The sequence below is a fragment of the Phyllobates terribilis genome, unplaced genomic scaffold (assembly GCF_046119375.1).
Source record: "Phyllobates terribilis strain yellow unplaced genomic scaffold, ASM4611937v1 Scaffold_326__1_contigs__length_2130411, whole genome shotgun sequence".
NCBI lineage: Eukaryota > Metazoa > Chordata > Amphibia > Anura > Dendrobatidae > Phyllobates > Phyllobates terribilis.
This window is the reverse complement of record NW_027363086.1, coordinates 1,102,553-1,124,895: the sequence shown is the minus strand read 5'-3', so window position 1 is coordinate 1,124,895 and position 22,343 is coordinate 1,102,553. Positions and strand designations below refer to the sequence as shown.

Here is a 22,343-nt window from a genome sequence, read left to right as displayed (position 1 = left end):
CAGGCCTTCATGGTAAAATAGCTGCTAGGAAACCACTGCTAAGGACAGGCAACAAGCAGAAGACTCTTGTATGGGCTAAAGAACACACGTCTTTGTGCGACGCAGAAGAGGTGAACGGATGGACTCTGCATGCATGGTTCCCACCGTGAAGCATGGAGGAGGAGGTGTGATGGTGTGGGGGTGCTTTGCTGGTGACACTGTTGGGGATTTATTCAAAATTGAAGGCATACTGAACCAGCATGGCTACCACAGCATCTTGCAGCGCCATGCTATTCCATCCGGTTTGTGTTTAGTTGGACCATCATTTATTTTTCAACAGGACAATGACCCCAAACACACCTCCAGGCTTTGTGAGGGCTTTTTGACCAATAAGGAGAGAGATGGGGTGCTACGCCAGATGACCTGGCCTCCACAGTAACAAGACCTGAACCCAATCGAGATGGTTTGGGGTGAGCTGGACCGCAGATTGAAGGCAAAAGGGCCAACAAGTGCTAAGCATCTCTGGGAACTCCTTCAAGATTGTTGGAAGACCATTTCCGGTGACTACCTCTTGAAGCTCATCAAGAGAATGCCAAGAGTGTGCAAAGCAGTCATCAAAGCAAAAGGTGGCTACTTTGAAGAACCAAGAATATAAGACATATTTTCAGTTGTTTTACACTTTTTTGTTAAGTATATAATTCCACATGTGTTAATTCATAGTTTTGATGCCTTCAGTGTGAATGTACAATTTTCAAAGTCATGAAAATACAGAAAAATCTTTAAATGAGAAGGTGTGTCCAAACTTTTGGTCTGTACTGTATATTCACATATATGCTTGAAGGACAAACGTTGTCAGATGATTTACAATGAGGAAAAAGGGTACAATTTATATTAAAGAGTGTAGGTAACATGCAATATATTCATCATAAGGCTTCTAATGGGAATATCAATGTAAGCTCATGGAGTCACTGATCCCATATGGTGTCATGGTCCGTCATAGAGTTAGTTACAAGAGGAGTAGCAGCAAAGAAACTCTATTACAGGTAAGTAGGAACAATTAGACACAGAACAAACGGTTCAAATAGCAAAAATGGCGTAGGGAACACTGAAGGATTACATACCTGGCGTGAAGGGAATAGTGCATGGACTAGGAACCGCGAAAAAGCGCCGTGTGGTGGAAAGAAGGAAGGACTATATAAAGGACTATATATATAGGACTATATATATATTATATAGGACTAGTGCGTTGGTGGAAGCGGTGAAAGAACGCCGGTGTATATCCGGTCATGCGCAGTATGGCCATACTGACTTCCGGTGCGCGTGCTGGAACGCAAAGGGAGACAGTGGAACGCAAGTCACTTCCGGACATGCGCAGTATATACGCTACACTGGAAGTAAGTGGATAGACTTTACTTAAGGTGTAAATCAGTGGAAAGAGGTTATACTCAATCAAGAGCAGAATAACGCAGGGTGAGCCAACCTTAGGAGGAGCTATAGGAGATGAATACTTGAAAAACAGATTATATTATATTAAATTGCAAAATAAGGAGGGGGATCCTGAAGAGTCAAAGAAAAAAATGCATGGGATTCGTTACGGAGGTCCCTGGGAACCTTAATTAGTAACCTACAAGACAAAGAAAAATAATCAGTAACATGAAATATATTCAATTATTATAAAATGGCAAACAATCTAGTCATCCATACTGAAAGCCCAGTGAATGACCCACAACTTAAAACTTTAATCAGTAGCATAGAATTATCCGCTAAACCCTGGTTTATTATCCTATCCAATAGACACTGGACAGAGTGAGTTTTATGTCATATAGGTAGAGGGATTTTTGGGGGCGATATAGGAATTTTTTATTCATCTTGTGCGTCATACTCCCTATTAAGTCCTTTCGGAGTGAGGATCTGTAGCGTATGTATCCAGTATAGCTCACGTTTTTTGAGGTTTTGAATCCGGTTGCTCCCCTGTCTATTTGGCGGAATGTGATCAATTACTTGATACCTTAGTTGTGAAATGTTGTGGGACATAGCTAGAAAATGTGCTGGTATAGGTAACATCGTGCGTCCACAACGAATTGTCGATTTGTGTTGTGAAATACGGTCTCGGATATGTTGGGTGGTCTCACCAACATATGCGAGACCGCATGGACACTTAATTAGATACACCACATACGTGGAATCACAAGAGAAATATTCTTTAATAGAATAACGTTTGCCAAAATGAGGATGTGTAAAAGTAACATAGTTTTTAAGGTTGAAGGAAGACTAAGTCCATCTAGTTCAACCCATAGCCTAACATGTTGATCCAGAGGAAGGCAAAAAAAAAACATGTGGTAAACACTAAGCTCCACATTGGGGAAAAAAAATCCTTCCTGACTCCATACGACAATCAGACTAGTTCCCTGGATCAACGCCCTATCAAGGAATCTAGTATTTATAACCTGTAATATTATACTTTTCAAGAAAGGCATCCATGCCCTTCTTAAATTTTAACAGTGAATCACTCATTACAACATCATGCGGCAGAGAGTTCCATAGTCTCACTGCTCTTACAGTAAAGAATCCCCGTCTGTGATTATGATTAAACCTTCTTTCCTCTAGACGTAGAAGATGCCCCCTTGTCCCCGTCTCAGGCCTCAGAGTAAAAAGATCAGTAGAAAGCTCTTTGTACTGTCCCCTCATATACTTGTACATAGTAATAAGATCACCCCTAAGCCTTCTTTTTTGCACAGTAAATAACCCCAAGTGTAATAACCTGTCTTGGTATTGCAGACCCCCAGTCCTCTAATAACCTTGGTCGCTCTTCTCTGCCCCGCTCTAGTTCAGCTATGTCTTTCTTATACACCGGAGACCAGAACTGTACACAGTATTCTAAGTGTGGTCGCACTAATGACTTGTATAGAGGTAAAATTATGTTCTCCTCATGAGCATCTATGCCTCTTTTAATGCATCCCATTATTTTATTTGCCTTTGCAGAAGCAGCCTGACACTGGCCACTACACTGAGCTTGTCGTCCACCAATACACCCAGGTCTTTTTCAGTAACAGTTTTGCCATGTGTTTTACAATTAAGCTTATAATTATACATTTTATTTCCTCTGCCCAAGTGCATTACCTTACATTTATCCCCATTAAAGCTCATTTGCCATTTATCAGCCCAAGCTTCTAGTTTACATAGATCCTCCTGTAATATAAAATTGTCCTCCTCTGTATTGATTACCCTGCAGAGTTTAGTGTCATTAATAAATATGTTAAAAAGAAGTGGGCCCAATACTGACCCCTGTGGTACCCCACTGTTAACTGAGACCCGGTTTGAGTGTTTTCCATTAATAGCCACCCTTTGTTTCCTATCACTGAGCCAATTCTTAACCCACATACATATATTTTCCCCTATCCCCATTGTTCTCATTTTGTGTATCAACCTTTTGTGTGGAACCGTATCAAAAGCTTTTGAAAAGTCCATATACACAACATCCACTGCATTTCCTTGGTCCAGTCCGGAACTTGCCTCCTCATAAAAACTGATCAGATTAGTTTGACAGGAACGGTCCCTCGTAAACCCATGTTGATATTGGGTCATGAGGTTATTCTTCTTCAGATACTCTATTATAGCATCTCTTAGGAAACCTTCCAGGATTTTACCCACAGTAGAGGTTAAGCTTACCGGCCTATAATTTCCAAGTTCAGTTTTTGTCCCCTTTTTGAATATTGGCACCACATTTGCTATACGCCAGTCCTGTGGTACAGACCCTGTTATTATGGAATCTTTAAAGATTAAAAATAATGGTCTATCTATGACGTTACTTAATTCCTGCAGTACTCGCGGGTGTATCCCATCCGAGCCCGGTGATTTGTCAACTTTAGTGATTTTTAGATGCCGCCATACTTCCTGCTGGGTTAAGCAAGTGACATTTACTGGAGAATTTTTGTTATCACTAATCATGTTTTCTGTCATGCGATTTTCTTGTGTAAATACGGTTGAAAAAAAATCATTTAGCATATTGGCTTTTTCCTCATCCTCATCCACCATTTCACCCAGACTATTTTTAAGGGGGCCAACACTATCATTTTTTAGTTTTTTACTATTTATATAGTTAAAGAATATTTTGGGGTTATTTTTACTTTCTCTGGCAATAATTCTCTCTGCCTAAATCTTTGCTGCCTTGATTTGTTTTTTACATAATTTATTTAATTTTCTATATTTATTTAATGCCTCATCACTACCTACTTGCTTTAGTTCTCTAAATGCTTTCTTTTTGTCACTTATTGCGCCCCTTACAGCTCTATTTAGCCATAGTGGTTTCCTCCTATTTCTAGCATGTTTATTCCCAAGGGGTATATATTGTGCACAGGTCCTATTCAGGATGTTAATAAATGTCTCCCATTAGCTTTGTGTAGCTTTATGTCTCAGGATATCGTCCCAGTTTATTGCACTAAGATGATCTCTTAACCGTTGGAAATTTGCCTTCCTGAAGTTTAGTGTCCTTGTAACCCCGCTACTACACATCTTATTAAAGGTTACATGAAAACGTATTATTTTGTGATCACTATTACCCAAGTGACCCCCAACTAATATATTTGATATGCGGTCTGGCCTATTGGTTAATATTAGGTCTAGCAGTGCCCCCCTTCTTGTTGGGTCCTGAACCAGTTGTGAAAGGTAATTGTCTCTCATAGTAGTCAAAAACCTATTTCCTTTGCTTGAACTACATGTTTCTGTCCCCCAATGTATTTCAGGGTAGTTGAAGTCTCCCATAATAATGACTTCTCCTTGAGTCGCTGCTTCATCTATCTGCTTTACGAGGATATTCTCCACTACTTCCATTATTTTTGGAGACTTATAACAAACCCCTATCAGTAATTTATTATTTTTTCCCCCTCCCCTTATCTCCACCCACAGGGACTCTACATTTTCATTAGATTCACATATATCCTCCCGCAAGACAGGTTTTAAGGATGATTTTACATATAAACTCACACCCCCCCTCGCTTGTTTGTACGGTCATTTCTGAACAGACTATAGCCCTGTAAATTAACTGCCCAGTCATGGCTCTCGTCCAGCCATGTCGCAGATATCCCTACCATGTCATAATTATTTTCCAACAAAATTAATTCTAATTCCTCCATTTTGTTGGTGAGGCTTCTGGCATTAGTGTACATGCATTTTATGTATCTCTCTGTACCTCTATTCCATCTTACTTTATTGACTGTTCTAACCCCACCCCCAATTTCTTTATTTGTGCCCAGGTCACTATCTGCACTATCTTCCCCACCTATAAAATGAATACCCTCCCCCCCAATCCCTAGTTTAAACACTCCTCCAACCTTCTAGCCATTTTCTCCCCCAGCACAGCTGCACCCTCCCCATTAAGGTGCAGCCGGTCCCTAGCGTAGAGTCTGTAGCCAACTGAGAAGTCGGCCCAGTTCTCCAGGAACCCAAATCCCTCTTTCCTACACCAGTTCTTGAGCCACTTATTTATCTCCCAAATCTCCCGTTGCCTCTCTGGCGTGGCACGTGGTACCGGTAGTATTTCAGAGAATACCACCTTGGAGGTCCTTGCTTTCAGCTTGCAGCCTAATTCCCTAAAATCATCTTTAAGGACCTTCCACCTACCTCTAACTTTGTCATTTGTGCCAATGTGCAGCATGACCGCTGGGTCCTCACCAGCCCCTCCCAGTAATCTGTCAACCCGATCAGCGATGTGCCGGACTCGAGCGCCAGGTAGGCAGCACACTGTTCGACGATCCCTGTCTTTGTGACAGATTGCCCTATCTTTTCCTCTAATAATTGAGTCCCCCACTACCAGCACCTGCCTAGCCTGCCCTACTCTCCTATTTCCCTCTTTACTGGAGCTGACACTCGTCCCCTGAAAGCCGGAGATGCCTTGCTGCAGTAGTGCTACCCCTGTACCATCACTCCCCTCATCTGCCAACTTTGCAAACTTATTGGGGTGTGCCAGATCAGGACTAGCCTCCCTGGCACTCTTCCCTCTACCACCCCTTCTAACTGTCACCCAACTAGCGACCTCACTGTCCTGCAGCTCCCGACTACCACCCTCCCCCACATCTACCCCAGTAAGCTGCTGCTCAGTGAGCAGCAGACTCCTTTCCATGTTGTCAATGGATCTCAGTGTTGCCAGCTGCTCATTTAGATCCAGTATCTGGGCTTCCAAACGCACAACGTGCACACATCTCGCGCAGCAGTAAGCAACCTCGACCTGCTGTTCAAGGAATACATACATGTGGCAAGATGTACACTGGATAGCATTGTCAATAATGGAGCTCATTTCCTAATGGGGATTGCAATATACAGAATGTTAAGTAAAAAGTAAAGTAAAGAATTAATGAAATACAGTCAGCAATTCAGTCCAAAGTCCTCCCTTCCAAACTCCCTGAATACAAAGTCACTGAAAAACAAGTCACACACTTACTTTCGTTCGCACTTACGCTCCGGACTCACGCAGCTCGTTCACACTCGCAAACTAAGATATTTAAAGAGTTTTTTTTTTTTTCCCTTTTCCAGCAATGCACCCTTCACCTCAATGCACTTCCAGTGTCAACCTTAGTAATATTTGAACACTGTAAACATCCTAGACACGGGAAAGTTCCCCTCCGGGGGGTGGCCAAGGTGCGTTGGATTGGTCCCTTATTTGTAGATCCCACGTCGGCTCTAACCAAATGGTCGCGAATGTTTCGGGATCTTTTATGACATAGTAGGGGGACATCGGTAAATTTCTCTATATCCGGATAAGATTGCCGTAACAGGGACCAATATTTTTAATGCACTTGAATATCTGTCCCCCAAAGGGGTGATAGGTGTTCACGAAAGTCAGTCGTGAGTTATTATTCCGTCGTGAAGTAGGTTGGGTGACCTGGTTCAAGATATGTGATGGGTAACCCCTCTATCGAAATTTGTCGTTCATCTCCTCATGTCTAATTTTTTTAGAATCTGCAGTAGACACTATTCGATCCACCCTATTATGTTGTGATTTTGGTAATGACCTTTTAATATGGCCCGGGTGAGAACTGGAATACAACAATAGACTGTTTTTATCTGTTGGTTTTGTGTATAAGTCACTGACTAGATATCCTGTGTCAACGAGTGTAATCCGTGTGTCCAAAAAACGTATGGAATGTGGGTCTTGGTGTATGGTAAATGTCAGATTAGTAACTTTGCTGTTAAGGTCATCAAAAAAAGTTTTTAAGTTTTGTCTTGTGCCAGTCCAAATAAAGAAAATATCGTCAATAAAACGTCTCCAGCATAGCACATGCTTTTCAAACAGAGGGTGAGTATATACATGATCTATCTCAAAATTCCCCATGAAGATATTGGCATAGGGGGGTGCCACATTGGAGCCCATCGCCGTACCCCTCTTTTGAAAGAAAAAACGATCTTCAAACATGAAAAAATTTTTGGTGAGGATCAAAGTTAATAAATCACTGCAAAAGTCAATCTGATCGGCTGAGAATGTAGTATGGGCTCTTACAAATTTTATTGTGGCACAAATGCCCTACTGGTGATTGATACTAGTATAGAGACTGTTGACATCCATTGTTGTTAGGATGCTGTTAGTAGGGATTGGTCCTAATTCTCTTATGCATGTCAAAAAATGGGTAGTGTCCTTAAGGTATGAGGTAATCTTCTGAATATGGGGTGTTAAAATTTTTTCTAATGTAATAGCCAAGGGTGACAAAATAGAATCTGTAGAGGCTACAATAGGTCTCCCGGGTGGTGCCCATAGATTCTTGTGTATTTTGGGTAAGGTATAAAATACCGGCATTATTGGGTTTGGATTGACCAAAAATTCTGACAGTTTGGAATCGATTGTGCCTCTCTGAGAATGATGTGAGACTAAATTTTTAATTAAATTAGCTACCTCTGTGGTGGGGTTACGTGTTATAGGTAGATACGTTTCAGTATCATTCAATTGAGTGTATATCTCTGATATATAATAAGACCGGTCCATAATAACAATTGCTCCCCCCTTATCAGCTGGTTTTACAATAAGTTCTTTCCTTTTTTTCAATGAGGAGAGGGCCATACTTTCCTCAGGGTTGAGGTTATTTTTGTTATGCAGATCGCCTCTCTTTATGGCTTGTAGGACTTCATTAATGTCTTTCTGGACCAAGTCAATATATGTCTCTACATGATAATATGTACAAGGCGGTTGGAAATGGCTAGGAATACGCAGTTTCAAGCCATGTAAAGAGAACATTCCATCATTCTGGCTGCTCTGAGAGGCACCTGGAGGATCAGTAGTAAGCCCCCTACCAGAGGAAAAATGGACTTTCAATCTTAAGGTTCTATAAAAGCGTTGTAGTTCTTGCTCCAGTTGGAATGTATCAAAGGCAGGTGTAGGGCTAAATGAAAGACCTTTTTGCAATAGGTCTAATTCGGCCGGTGCTAAGGATTGTGAGAAGATGTTATACACGATGTTAGTCCTACCCGAGAACGAGTTGTCATCCGAGCGTTGTCTGTCTGTCGATCGCCTCCCCCGCCTCGTCTTATTCTTGGTGGACGGTTTCTGCGTTGATCCAAAAAATAATTTGGTTGATAGGTACCTCGTTTGCTGTCTGTAGAGGAGTGTCGGCCTGGAGAAGAGTTGTATCCTCGCCTGTATGATCTGCTGCTTCTGCCTTGATCTGAAGACCGCCATCTATACACTTGATTATTGAGGTAGTTTTCAGCGTCACATAGAAATTTAGATTTTTTCTGGATCTGGAGTTCGTTGCGATATTCAGAAATGGTTTTGTCCACTTTGTTTTTCAGTGTTGTAAATTCTTCAGATGAAATCGTATTACTCAATTGTTGCTCAGTAGAGGCAATCCTAGTATGTAGATTGGTTATTTCCTTCTGGAGAAAATCAATTGTCAACACAATAATGTCCATTGAGCATTTGTTGAGGATCCCCTCGAACTTACTGCAATAATCAGAGTTATCATTAAATAGAGTAGGACGTAGGTTGACTCTTAATCCTCGTGGAATTCGTTGTGTTTTGTGATATTCTGCGAGAGTAACGCAGTGTAGATCCAAAGCGGTATACCTCCTTTGTTCCTTCTCTAGGTCCCTTATGCGTACTTCCTCAGTGGGGGTGTGGAGAAATGTAACGGGAGTTGTGACATGTGCAAGTATTCCACTTGCTTCTTCCTGATTAAAGGCAAAGGTTGTGAACGACATTGAAGCCACAGGAGCGTAATCCCAAGAAACAGTCAATTGAAAAAAAGAAGGATCGCTTCACTGTATCAAACTTTTAGGGTGCTCTGAAGAAATAGGTAGTATAGATATCAAAAAAGAACTTCGGCACTCCAATATGGATGCAAAAAATTGGTTTTTATTAGCAGAATTCCCCATAAATGAAAAGCAGTCCGTTTCCACCTAACATGGTCTTTACCCATCACATATCTTGAACCAGGTCACCCAACCTACTTCACGACGGAATAATAACTCACAACTGACTTTCGTGAACACCTATCACCCCTTTGGGGGACAGATATTCAAGTGCATTAAAAAATATTGGTCCCTGTTAGAGCAATCTTATCCGGATATAGAGGAATTTACTGATGTCCCCCTACTATGTCATAAAAGATCCCGAAACATTCGCGACCATTTGGTTAGAGCTGACATGGGATCCACAAATAAGGGACCAATCCAACGCACCTTGGCCACCCCCCGGAGGGGAACTTTCCCGTGTCTAGGATGTTTACAGTGTTCAAATATTACTAAGGATGACACTTTTACACATCCTCATTCTGGCAAACGTTATTCTATTAAAGAATATTTCTCTTGTGATTCCACGTATGTGGTGTATCTAATTAAGTGTCCATGCGGTCTCGCGTATGTTGGTGAGACCACCCAACATATCCGAGACCGCATTTCACAACACAAATCAACAATTCGTTGTGGACGCATGATGTTACCTATACCAGCACATTTTCTAGCTATGTCCCACAACATTTCACAACTAAGGTATCAAGTAATTGATCACATTCCGCCAAATAGACGGGGGGGGGCAACCGGATTCAAAACCTCAAAAAACGTGAGCTATACTGGATACATACGCTACAGATCCTCACTCCGAAAGGACTTAATAGGGAGTATGAAGCACAATATGAATAAAAAATTCCTATATCCCCCCCAAAAATCCCTCTACCTATATGACATAAAACTCACTCTGTCCAGTGTCTATTGGATAGGATAATAAACCAGGGTTTAGCGGATAATTCTATGCTACTGATTAAAGTTTTAAGTTGTGGGTCATTCACTGGGCTTTCAGTATGGGTGACTAGATTGTTTGTCATTTTATAATAATTGAATATATTTCATGTTACTGATTATTTAGGACTATTCAGTAGGACTATGAGCTGTGTATCCACCTGACTTCTGCACAACACAACTGATGGTCCCAACCCCATTTATAAGGCAAGAAATCCCACTTATTAAACCTGACAGGGCACACCTGTGAAGTGAAAACCATTTCCGGTGACTACCTCTTGAAGCTCATCAATAGAATGCCAAGAGTGTGCAAAGCAGTCATCAAAGCAAAAGGTGGCTACTTTGAAGAACCTAGAATATAAGACATATTTTCAGTTGTTTCATACTTTTTTGTTAAGTATATAATTCCACATGTGTTAATTCATAGTTTTGATGCCTTCAGTGTGAATGTACAATTTTCATAGTCATGAAAATACAGAACAATCTTTAAATGAGAAGGTGTGTCCAAACTTTTGGTCTGTACTGTATATATATATATATATATATATATATATATATATATATATATATATATATATATACTTTATATTCTTGTGGCAGCATGAGGTCTCCTACTATATCATTATTCTTGAATTTATATACATATATAAACATTTTTTTAAAAAAACGCACGCTATTTGCATATTCTACTGTACCTTACAAATTTATTTCACAATCTTTTGTGGGTTATTCCACATCATTTATAAGTAGATGTATGTGTATATTTTGTTTTTCCTTATTTTCTGTTTATATACAAATGTTGATGGGATATATTCTTTTGATGTTTAGCATAGGCCCTGAGAAAGACCATGTTAGGTCGAAACGTTGGCCTGCTTTTCATTTAAGGGGAATTCTGCTAATAAAAACCAATTTTTTGCATACATATTGGAGTGCCGAAGTTCTTTTTTGATATCTATACTACCTATTTCTTCAGAGCACCCTAAAAGTTTGGTACAGTGAAGCGATCCTTCTTTTTTTCAACAAGCTTCCATTGCTGATAGACCCAGAGGCTGTTGTTAGGTCTCAGCTTGCCATGATAACCATCGATACACCGTGATTGTAACATGGGGGTAATAATGAAGGTACAGAGGGGGCCCCTTCCTTCTGTCCACCATATTGATGCGGTGGTCGCTATTGACCGCATCATCTAAAGGGTTAAACTGTCGGGATAGGTGCTAACACCAAAGTCGGCAGTTGCAGCCAACTCTCCTTGAAGTGCGGGCTCAGCTGCTAAGCCTGCACAGCACGACTACCATGAAAATAGCACAGTTCATGTTTAATCCCATGTGCCCATTATGTAATAGTATGTCATAGGGCAGTAAGGTGTTAGACTTTTGATTGGTTGTTTCTATATTTTCCATTTACCATAATGGAGGACTGATCACATACGTGAGCTCAGGACATGGAATGCAATGTGTGGACCTGGGGAGGAATCATTGACCAGACCTGAGGCTCCTATGATTTGTTGGGTTGACCCCCAGTTGCCTCTATTAAGCACTGTGAAGACCCATACAGAGGCTCAGATATGTTATCATACACTGACTATTAGCTTCATTCAAGGAGTCAAATATAAGAATTTTCAATAATAGTTGAAATAATATTTAATTATTTATTTATCAATTTCCTATCAGTATGTCTTTGGAGTGTGGGAGGAAACCGGAGAACCCGGAGGAAACCCACGCGAACACGGGGAGAGCATACAAACTCCATGCAGTTGTTCTCTTTGGTTGGGTTTGGACCCGAACGCTGCAAAGCAACAGTGCTAACCACTGAGCCACCGTGTTGCCCAATAGTCTTCAATGTGGCACTAATCATGATAGGACGAGAACAGAGACCGAGCCCGGAATCTGTCTCCTTATGCAGCAGGAAGCTCACTTTATTCCGTGAGTTCATCTGACTGCGGAAAGTCCAGTAAATGTCGTATCCAGAAGTGAGAACAGAGACCGAGCCCGGAATCTGCCTCTTGATGCAGCAGGAACCTCACTTTATTCCGTGAGTTCATCTGACTGCGGAAAGTCCAGTAAATGTCGTATGCGAGAACAGAGACCGAGCCCGGAATCTGTCTCTTTTTTCTGACTTGTTTTCGCCTTGTGGAAGAGTCGTCACATCCAGCTGGATTCTTTGTTCATTGACGGATCACAATCAGGCCTCTCTCCGGAATAGTGATCTGTAGAAATAATAAATATGACTGAAGATGAAACAACTGGATATCATATATAAACGGCAGGCAATGTACTCCTGGTTACTGATTTCTAGCCTTGTGAGAAAAGATTTAAGATAAGTGATATTGGCTTATTCTTAGTTTAGGACTGTACCCCCCATTCATATAGAGGGGGCTGACAATCACTATGTGAGATCTGAGACCACCCACTGGACTCCTAAACCCAGAATGTTTCATATTGGCCGGCACTAAGCATTTCATGGATATCTAAGAAGTACATGAGTGCAATTTTTTAAATCTATAAATTTAAATTAAAAAATAAATTATTGATTATGTAGCGTTAATAAAGCTAGATCTAAATAGAACTATTTTTACTGTAAAGGATCTTCTCCCCACTATTTTAGCTTTAGTAAAAGATCAAGTATTTCTAAAACATTAAAAGACATCCAGGAACTTAAAGATGTCAGACAAACCCCTGCAGATCCCCAATGAATCTAGGACCTCCAGCAAGTTGTCATAGCCGGAACGGACATTGAATGTACAACGTGATGATTCGTGCCGCAAAGCTGGAGCCACTGTCTCCAACAAAAGAAGCAAAACGTAGTTTAACAAGTGTACAGTTTTATACGATGATTTATATGGTTGTATAACTAATATATTTCCCATCTGGTATTATCACTCATCCCCTTAAAAAAATAAAATTGGTACTTAATATTTTATCTCCTCTTGTAAAAGGATTGAATAGTTCTAAGAAGAGATACCTGGCCTGGAAAGAAACTAAAAATTCTAACTCTGAAATAATAGGATCTGAAAACCCACTCAAATTATATTCTCAAATTATATATTCTCATTACCAAAAATTAAAAAAGTTAAAGTTGACTATTCCCATCTTATCTTACCTTTCATTTTTCCTCAGGTCCAGCTTTAAAAAGTTCTAATTTATGGAGCTGTAGATATTACCTCCTTCAGGACAAAGTCTATAAAGATGAAATAAAATTAAATTATTTGATATAAAATGATACAGAAGGATTATCTACATGTACAGTAAAGCATTAAACCTGACATATTGTGCCACTACGTGTTTCCAAGAGACGCACTATAACATTATGCTGCGGTGCTCCTTTACTCCAATGAGACCCCGCAGAGCATTTCCTTCCCAACCTCCTCTATGCTGGAGAGGTTGTGCTAAACCGGGAGACATTTTACACATATTTTGGAGTTGTCCATAAAGGAATTATGGAAAGAAACTTTGAACTTACTCCTATGAATTTCTAAACCCAATATTCCACTTACACCACAATTAATATTATTATCACAAGGTCTAGAAGAAATCCCACCCAAATTTCAACATATCTCTTGTCATATCTTTTTGGTGATTAAACATTTAATCGCAACAAAATGGAAGCAAATAATTCCTCCATCAATATTAGAAGTAATGGAAAGGCATCAACGCACAATATTAAAGTTCAACTTTGCGATTAGTGAAAAAATGTTGTAGCTGATATTTAGTTAGATGAATGCCATAGTGGAAGAGTTTTTTTTTACTCAGGCTAAACCCAAAACTTAAAAACTAAAATAGTTGTATAAACAAACAATACCGGATATATACCAAACTAATTGTTTACACATATTATGGTCAAAGTTATAATAGTTGTTTATTACTAATAATAATGACTAGCCTTGCCTTTACTTTCTCTCCTGTAACTTCCCATTGTTACCCCATTACTCCTTTTTCCCCTCCCCAATTTATATTCCTTCTTAATGTTATTTTTTTTGTAAATGTTAAGTAAAAACAATTGAACGAGATGATCTGACATTTACCATTTTTTACCCGTTGTAAATCCTGTTGTTCTCCTGAATCTGGCATTGTTCATCCTTTGTTCCTCAAGATTCTAATTTCCTGAGAAATTGCCCCCTTTTCCCTTTATGTAAATCTAGTATTTGTATTTATTTTTGCCAAGTGGGCGTGACCCTCAAAAACTTCTCTTTTTGAGAAACATCTTGATGACAACGGCCAGTTGGCTAAAATAGTGGATAAATGTATAGGGAGCAGGGAGACCTATCAGGAACAAGGAGATTTGAGAACAAGAGACAAACAATGCCGTATTCAGGAGAATAGCAGCATTTATACCGGGTTAAAATAAATGTATATTTATGGCGAGTGACAGGTTCTCTTAAAAGTAGATTCCACCAAAAAGACATAGCAGATTTTTTCAAATACAATTTATGTCATATAATCAGCCCCATATCAGTAGGGTAGGGTCACACTTAGGCTGTGTGCCCACGATGCGTTTTTTAAGCGTTTCCGCAGCGGCAAAAACGCTGCAGAAACGCTTAAAAAACGCATGGTAGAAGGTCTGCCATGTTCCCCAATGATAATCCGTATGTGCTGTGCACATGCTGCAGAAATTTCCGCTGCGGATTATCATTGCATAAAAAAAGCAGCACTACCAATTATTTTGCGGAAGCGCTGAGTTTTCTCCGCCATTGACTTGCATTAGACCGCATGGACTCCGCATCACTGTATATGTAGATGTATGCGTTCCATTGTGGGGATGGTACCCGGGTGTGGAGGAGAGGAGACATCCACACCCAGGTGCCATAGTACCTGTAAAAAAAAGAATAAAATAAAAAATATATGTTATACTTACCTTCCGGCGGGCCGCGGTGCGCTCGTCCTCCCATGCCGGCAGATCGCGGTGGACTGAAGGACCTGCGCTGACGTCATAGCCATGTGACGGGTCACGCGATGCTGACGTTGGCAGGTCCTTCAGTGTACCGCGATCTGCCGGCAGCCAGGACGGAGTGAAGCAAGACTGCCGGGGCCATCGGAAGGTAAGTATATATTTATTTTTTTATTTTTAACCATTCTTTGGGGTCACACTATATAAATCCATGCCGTTTGCATGGATTTATATAGTGTGACCAAGTTGTCAAGCACTTTCCAAGTGATGCTAAAATCGCTTGGAAAGCGCTTATCAACCCGCATGCGGAAATGCATGTGAAGAACGCTTCACATCCGCATGTCCCTGGCAGAAAAACGCATGTACAATCCGCATGTACAATCCGCATGTACAATCCGCATGCGTTTTTTCTGCCAGGGGAGATGCAGAAACGCTCAGGAAAAATCCTGAGCATTTCTGCATCGTGGGCACATAGCCTTAGGATAAAACTATTTATGTCATAATAATAAGTTAATTGCAGCTTTGTTAATGTTATGTTATGCAGCTTTGTTAATGTTATGTTATGGAGCTTTGTTATGGGGATGGATGTATTATACAGATGCTGGGTATTACATTTACTAATTATGGAGCTAATGCTAATCCAATTCTGTAAGAGATATGATCGGATAATTAACTTATTTCTGCACGTACCTTCAGACTCTGTCTCTGCCTTCTTACGATCATTTTCAACAAAGAGGGCGCATGCGAAAAAGAATCCTCCTCCGAAAACCAGCACAAAGGGGCAAACCATGAGGGCGTACTGCAGACTGCGGAAGTTCGAAAGAGCCGAGTCTGGATTGTAACTTTTGATGCGGTCGGATATCTGAAGATGAGACGAGATAAATAATTATGTATGGTTAATGAAAGTAAAAAAACATAATTGACTGGACACGTTTATGCTGACAGCAGTCAATGGATACCAATGAAATCTGGTGATCATAGAAAGAGAAGGTGCCTCACTGCAGATAGCGGCTCCTCCAAACTATGAACAGCAATGCTTCCAGTATCCGCAGCTCCAGTACTACACATTGTCTGGGGACAGGACACTTGTGACATCCTTCTTCAGCAGATAATCTGTGACGTAACTCCAGGACATCTTGTCTTTGGAGTTCTGCCACCCCGTCAACAGAGCGGAAGAGAAGATGCTGCTCTGTCAACGTGATATCAGGGGAGGCCACTGAATCGCGGGTGTTGGCAGAGATCGGTCCCGGGCACTACAGGCAGGTATTTAGCAACGACTTGCCTGTTAGCCCATAGTAAAAAAAATCAAATAGTCCCGGTGAACCCTTTTAAGTATGTTATGAATAGGCTACAGCGAGTTTTAAAAACTCCTCTGTGACAGAGCATGTCCTATTCTCATCCGTTCTGCGGATCAGACTTGGCCAGTAAAGAGTAACTGTCGTTATAAAATCAATACAGTACACGTGAAAATAAGCAACTTTGTGGTAGATCTTATCAGATAAATCTGCTTATTTTTCCTCCATTAATTTATAACATTCTTAATTCACAGATAAAATCTGTAATCAGTGAAGACAGATTTTTACATTACTGAGATAGGAGATGACAATTGCTGTTGATCAGATTCTATGTACATGGGGGGAGCCTGCCTCTAGCTCCTCCCTCTTTCCTCTCCATAGAATGTTATAAGCACCAACTGTCATCTCCTATCCCAGTAATGCTTCACTGAATACAGTGAGAACTTTGAGAATAAACGATCAGTTCGAGAGGAGAAAGAAGCAGATTTCTCTGAAAAGATATATTCCAACGTTTCTTATTTTCATGTGTACTGTACTATTGATTTATGAAATAAAAATTAAAACTGGGGTTACTATTTCTAGTCTATAGGAATCTGTTAAAAATGGATGGAGAAAGGATGATATACTTTGTACTTCAGTTTTCCATCTGTGTTTCATCCATTTTTCATTGATCCATTATTAAGAGTCAATGGATAAATAAAGTTTGGACAGTCTACCACCTTCACTTTTTAAAAAAACAGATGACACAAGAGAAAAATGGTCTGTTTTGCGACAATGTACAAATGGAAACAGATGTGTGAATGTAGCCCTAAAGTGATGTGAGAATATGTAACAGCTACTTACTAGCCCGATGAAATAGGAGCTTCCAGCTTCCCCCAGCAGGTGGGACCCCGCCATCGATAACGCCTGTGCTGTTGATCGCCTTGCGGGAGAAACCACATACTGAAACAAGAGAATATTCTGAATGAGCAGAAGGAGTCACTGAACCCAACGAGACAAGAGAACATGGACAAAGTGAACATACTTGAAGCCTAAGTTAAAGAAGTTGTCCACTATGGATAGGGCATCAATGTATGATCGGCCGGGGTCCCGCATGCGGCATCCCTTCCGATCAGCAGTTATCGGTGCCGGCGGCGGCTGCCACCAGCCGGAAGTCCTTACCTATTCAAGTCAATTGAATAGGAGGTGGATGTGCAGTACACCGCGGTGACCACTATAACTTGACGGCCAAACACCGCAGGTAAGCCCCTCCGGCCGGTGGCAGCCGCTGCAGATACCAATAACTGCTGATCGCCGGGGGTGCCGCGTGCGGGACCCCGGCCATCCTACATTGATGCCATATCCTACGGGTAGGGCATCAATGTGAAAGTAGTGGACAACCCCTTTAAATGCACAATCAGCCAGGATAGATAAGAAGCCCAGACATGTTGTGGACTGAGATTTTACTAAAGAAGTTTTTAATCATCTTGCGCCAGGTTTATTTTTAGTTGGGAATTACCCAACAGACGCTTGGGCACAGCCAGGATTATGGGGCATTTGATGGGTAAAAACAGAACATAGAGACTGACTACATACATATAATTATAGCTATGATAAGTTTAGCGCTTTTCTCCACTCACCAGGCGGATATCAGTTGAAACTGAAAAGTTCAGGCTCAGAAATATGGTCCCGATGAATATAAACACCTGCAGAGAGTAAAGAACAATACATATAAACATTTGTGTCTTGCACGCTTTCCTATCCCCCATAGGTTTTGTCTTTATAATCCATTCATCCACCCCAGTCTCCGTACATTCATAGACAGCCCCCGCCATAGTCTATGATTTCTACTGCTCGGTCCTATAGCCGAGACCCAGTAAGGGGATGAAAGCAATCTGTACTCCAGGTACTTACATAAGTGGCCACAAGGCTGATGTCTGCAAGAATAATAGCCAACAGCAGGAAAATGGCGGAGCCCAGCAATCCAACCGCACAAACTATAGGGTCAGCACGAGGGTTGTACTTCCTGCATCTCTTGGCTATCTCCGCCCCTGTTCCAACTCCAAGGATGCCAGAGATGACCGTAAGTCCTCCGAAAATCAGACTGCAAAGAAAAGCGGTAAAGAGATTAGTAAAGTAGCTTGAAGAAATGAAATATAAATAATTTGATATAATAATAATTTGAAATATAAATATTTTTTTTTAGAGAGAAAACGGTCATAGGGGGAATTAAATTCCCACCAGTGAATGTCAAATTAAAGTTTGCTAAACTTGTACCTGTCATCATAGTTGGATAGTTGAGTCTGATATGGCGCCTTCTGTAGCATGAGAGCCCGGGCACGCTTCAGGAAAGTAACAGCCCAGAAGCCGAATGCAGCTGCCACAAATTTTACCATAATAGTCCCAAGAGTAGAAAACAGAAGACTTCGGCTGCAGAGAGAGAAAAGGGTAAAAAACTTGTAAATGACGCAGAAGTCACGGGGGAGATCAGTGACATAAATCAATGCACAGAAGACACCTACTTTTTACGCAGTTGGTTGGCATCCATAAGCCATCCTTTGAAGCTCAGTGGTTTGTTCTTTTCCTCTGCAGCTCCTCTGGACGGTTCTTTTACAAATGCAGCCATGAGCAGGACTCCTACCAGGCCCAGAGCAGAGATGATCTGTGTAGATGAAGAAGGAGACATCACATATCACATATACAGAGGTTTCATCACAAAAAGGACATGAGCACAGACTGTTGTGGAACTGGTTCCATTAAAGGGGATCTGCGACGAGGTGTTTGCTGCGCATCTGAGAGCAGCATAATGCAGGGACAGAGACCCCGATTCCAGCGATGTGTCACTTGCTGGTGTGCTTGGTGAAGTATTGATAAAATCCCAGTTTTCTCTGCTGCAGATCTAGCAGTACTCTGAATGCTGAGCTCTGTATACCCTGCCTACACCACTGATTGGTAGATTTTTCTGTGCACACTGTACATAGGCAGAAAGCCACCAATCAGTGGTGGGGTCGGGGTTACACAGAACAGGAGGACTACATGGCACGAGACAACTAGTCCCCTCGTCATAATCTCCTGCTAATAAAACAGTGATTTTTTTTTTTAAAGCATCTACAAGGAGCAGTAAGTGACACATCGCTGGAATCAGGTGCTCTGCCCCTACAGGGCCCCTGCTCTCAGATCAAATGGAAAAACATACTGCCAGATTCCCTTTAATACGATTCAGGAATTATAATTAAGATTCACAGTTTGTCCACAAGATCCCTCAGACCTATTACTTACCCGGAAGGCCCATTGCCAGGCGCCACCAAATGCACTTGTCACTTTAGACCCAATGATGTAACCAAGGCCACTGTAAAAAACAAAAACAAAGTTGTCATAATTTCTGCACACATATAAACATATACATTTTTGAGTGCCTTTTTCCGGCTCCTCCTTCCTACTCCACCCCCTCCATAGACTTCTATGAGCAGCAACTGTTACCCCATGCCGCATAAAGCTACAATCTGTCTTGTCACTGAAGATGGATTTTTATCAGTGAATTAATGAAGGGAAATAAGTATATTTCCTGATAAGATATATTACAACATTTCCTATGTCCATTTAAATGATTTATAAAAAAACAATAAAAAGTGTAAGATCATTCTGAGTCTTCACATTCTTTGAGGAGCTCTTGTCATAAGTGCTAAAAGTCAAACTGTCTAGCAGAAAACTTTTTTGCCCATAGCAATCAGTGCAGTTTTCTGTTAGGGAAAGTCTTGACATTGCTGAAAAAATATTTCCATTTAGAGTCTTGAATCAATTTCCTAGAAATCTGCAGCAATTCCAGAAATGTTTGCTGGTTCACTGCTGATCCTCCCCCTACGTGTTGCGACACCATGATCATTACTTGCGGAGGGGTTTTTGAAACGCCATCCATATGTATTGTACATGCATCTGTAGAGCAAAATCCGTACCGAAAAAAGTCCACAGCAAATCCGCCTTGTCGGACTTACTCTTAGACAGTTTGGCTATGATTCCCTCCTTAAAACAATAAATAGATCTACACTCACCAGCCAAAGGGTGCTGCTAAGTAATACAAGTTAAGCGCGCGGCTGCGCCGATCTCCCACGAAGACGTCGGCAATGATGGAGGGGGCAGTTATTTTAAAACTTGCCTCTGCAGCTCCAGACAGTCCATTAATTAGGAGAAAAACTGTAAAATACTGTGAAAACACAAAAAAATATTCAGTGACCATTTATGAAAGTTTTCTAAGACACCTAAAGAAATACGGTAATGGAAAAATTATAAACTTTTCCTAATTTTGGACCCGCTCTCACTTTTGTCTTGCAAATACTAATGCAAAATACTGATCTACATACAAACAAGTGAGAGGCTTTAGGGCTCATGCAGACGTCGGTGGATCCCGGTCCGATCTCTGACAGCGTGATAGCGATGCTCGGGTCGGAAGACCCGCGGCCAGTCCGTGCATTATTGTCCATGATGGCACCGAGATCCACAGACGTCTGCATGAGCCTTAAGTCTTTATGCTTCTACCAATTAGATCAGTTACCTCATTGGGAATGTAGGACTTGCAGAGAATGATGGCCGACCAGAAGGACATCCCTGCACACATGATGTATTTTCTGTTCCAGCGGTCACCCAGGTATCCATAGATTTGACCAAACAGGACACTGCTGATCGTGAATACTAGAAGGGGAAAAACAAGAGGTCACAGTTAATAGAAATGATTTCTTTAACATATATTTATTTATATTTGAGGATTATTTAAACTGTTGCACTGAAAACACTTCTCCCGTCCTCATCACTGTTTGCATTTTTGGTAACTATAAAGGCGGCCATCATGTGAACGTTACAAAATTGGAACCTTATGATGTCACGAGATTCCAGCCGTCCTCACAAGTGACCTATAGAATAGGATTTTATGTTAAAAGTTTACCTAAGCTTATAAGGCCGGATTTGCTGTCGTCCATTTTAAATGCGCTTTGTAGGTAAGAAATCGCTCCTGCCAGAACAAAAAGAAGAACACGAATGATTATTGTAATTAGAGAAGTGCAGGAATAGACATCACAGCAGCTAACGAGCCTTCTCGTTGGCCATGAAGATTTTCTTCTTTTTTTCCAGTTTTGGGCCTTATACACCTTGCCCCCGACATAAGCCGGTTTACGCCTACTTACCTACGAAAGTGAAGGCAGCTATGAAGGTGACCAGATTGATGAAGGTTAGAACGCCTACAATAATGAAAGAGCGGACTATGGAGACTCCAGTCCGGGCGTGCAGGTCCTGTTCTTCGCAGTTTTCATCCTCATCTTGCTGGTCTTTTCCTTTTTCCACATCTTCTAATAGAAGTGGCATTTTTGGGGTGGAATTGAAGAGAGATGCCATGTTCAACAGAGCCCTGCAAACACTGGAGAAAAACACAAGACGGTAAAAATATTGCATTAGTCTCAGTAAAGATTTCAAAAATAAAGAGAAAAAAAACAAGCATATATATATATATATATATATATATGTATTTTTCAGATTATAAGACTCACTTTTTGTTCTCCCAAATTTGGGGGGAAAATGGGGGTGCGATTTATAATCCAATTGTAGCTTACCGGGCTGGGGGGGTATCTGCGGTAGAGCAGGGTCCCAGGAGTCAGGGTCACTGCTGCAGGAAGTTGAAGGTGGTGGGGCGATGCTGTGGGCCCCAGACTGGGAGGTGGGGGTGGTCAGCGATGCGAGGCTGCTTCGGGCACCAGGCTTCCAGAAAATGTCAGTGGAGCCCCCGCACTGCCCATCGTTTTCACTGCGGTGGACTTCGGGAAAATGGACGCCTCCAGCGGAGCATGTGTAGATCTCGGCTCCCGAGATCTCGATCTTGGGAGCGGAGATCTCAATCTAAACATGCGCCATTTTCCCAAAGTCCACTGCAGTGAAAACGATGCAAACGATGGGCAGTGTGGGGACTTGTTTGATATTTTCTGAAAGCCCGTGGCCCGGAGCAGC

The 22,343-nt window shown here is 41.3% G+C and overlaps 1 protein-coding gene across 1 annotated transcript; it reads right to left on the bottom strand.

The window, feature by feature from the left end:
• Positions 1–6,886: 6,886 nt before the first annotated feature.
• Positions 6,887–21,737, bottom strand: LOC141221655 (protein spinster homolog 1-like). Its single transcript, XM_073666551.1, has 15 exons — positions 21,530–21,737; positions 21,292–21,357; positions 20,905–21,041; positions 20,405–20,556; positions 19,635–19,704; positions 18,878–19,017; positions 18,633–18,785; positions 18,270–18,459; positions 17,996–18,061; positions 17,220–17,318; positions 15,772–15,943; positions 13,358–13,374; positions 9,029–9,132; positions 8,648–8,905; positions 6,887–7,010 (listed from the first exon to the last, which is right to left on the bottom strand). The coding sequence occupies exons 1-15, from the start codon at positions 21,735–21,737 to the stop codon at positions 6,887–6,889; spliced, it is 1,956 nt and encodes a 651-aa protein (XP_073522652.1).
• Between the last annotated feature and the right edge of the window lie 606 nt (positions 21,738–22,343).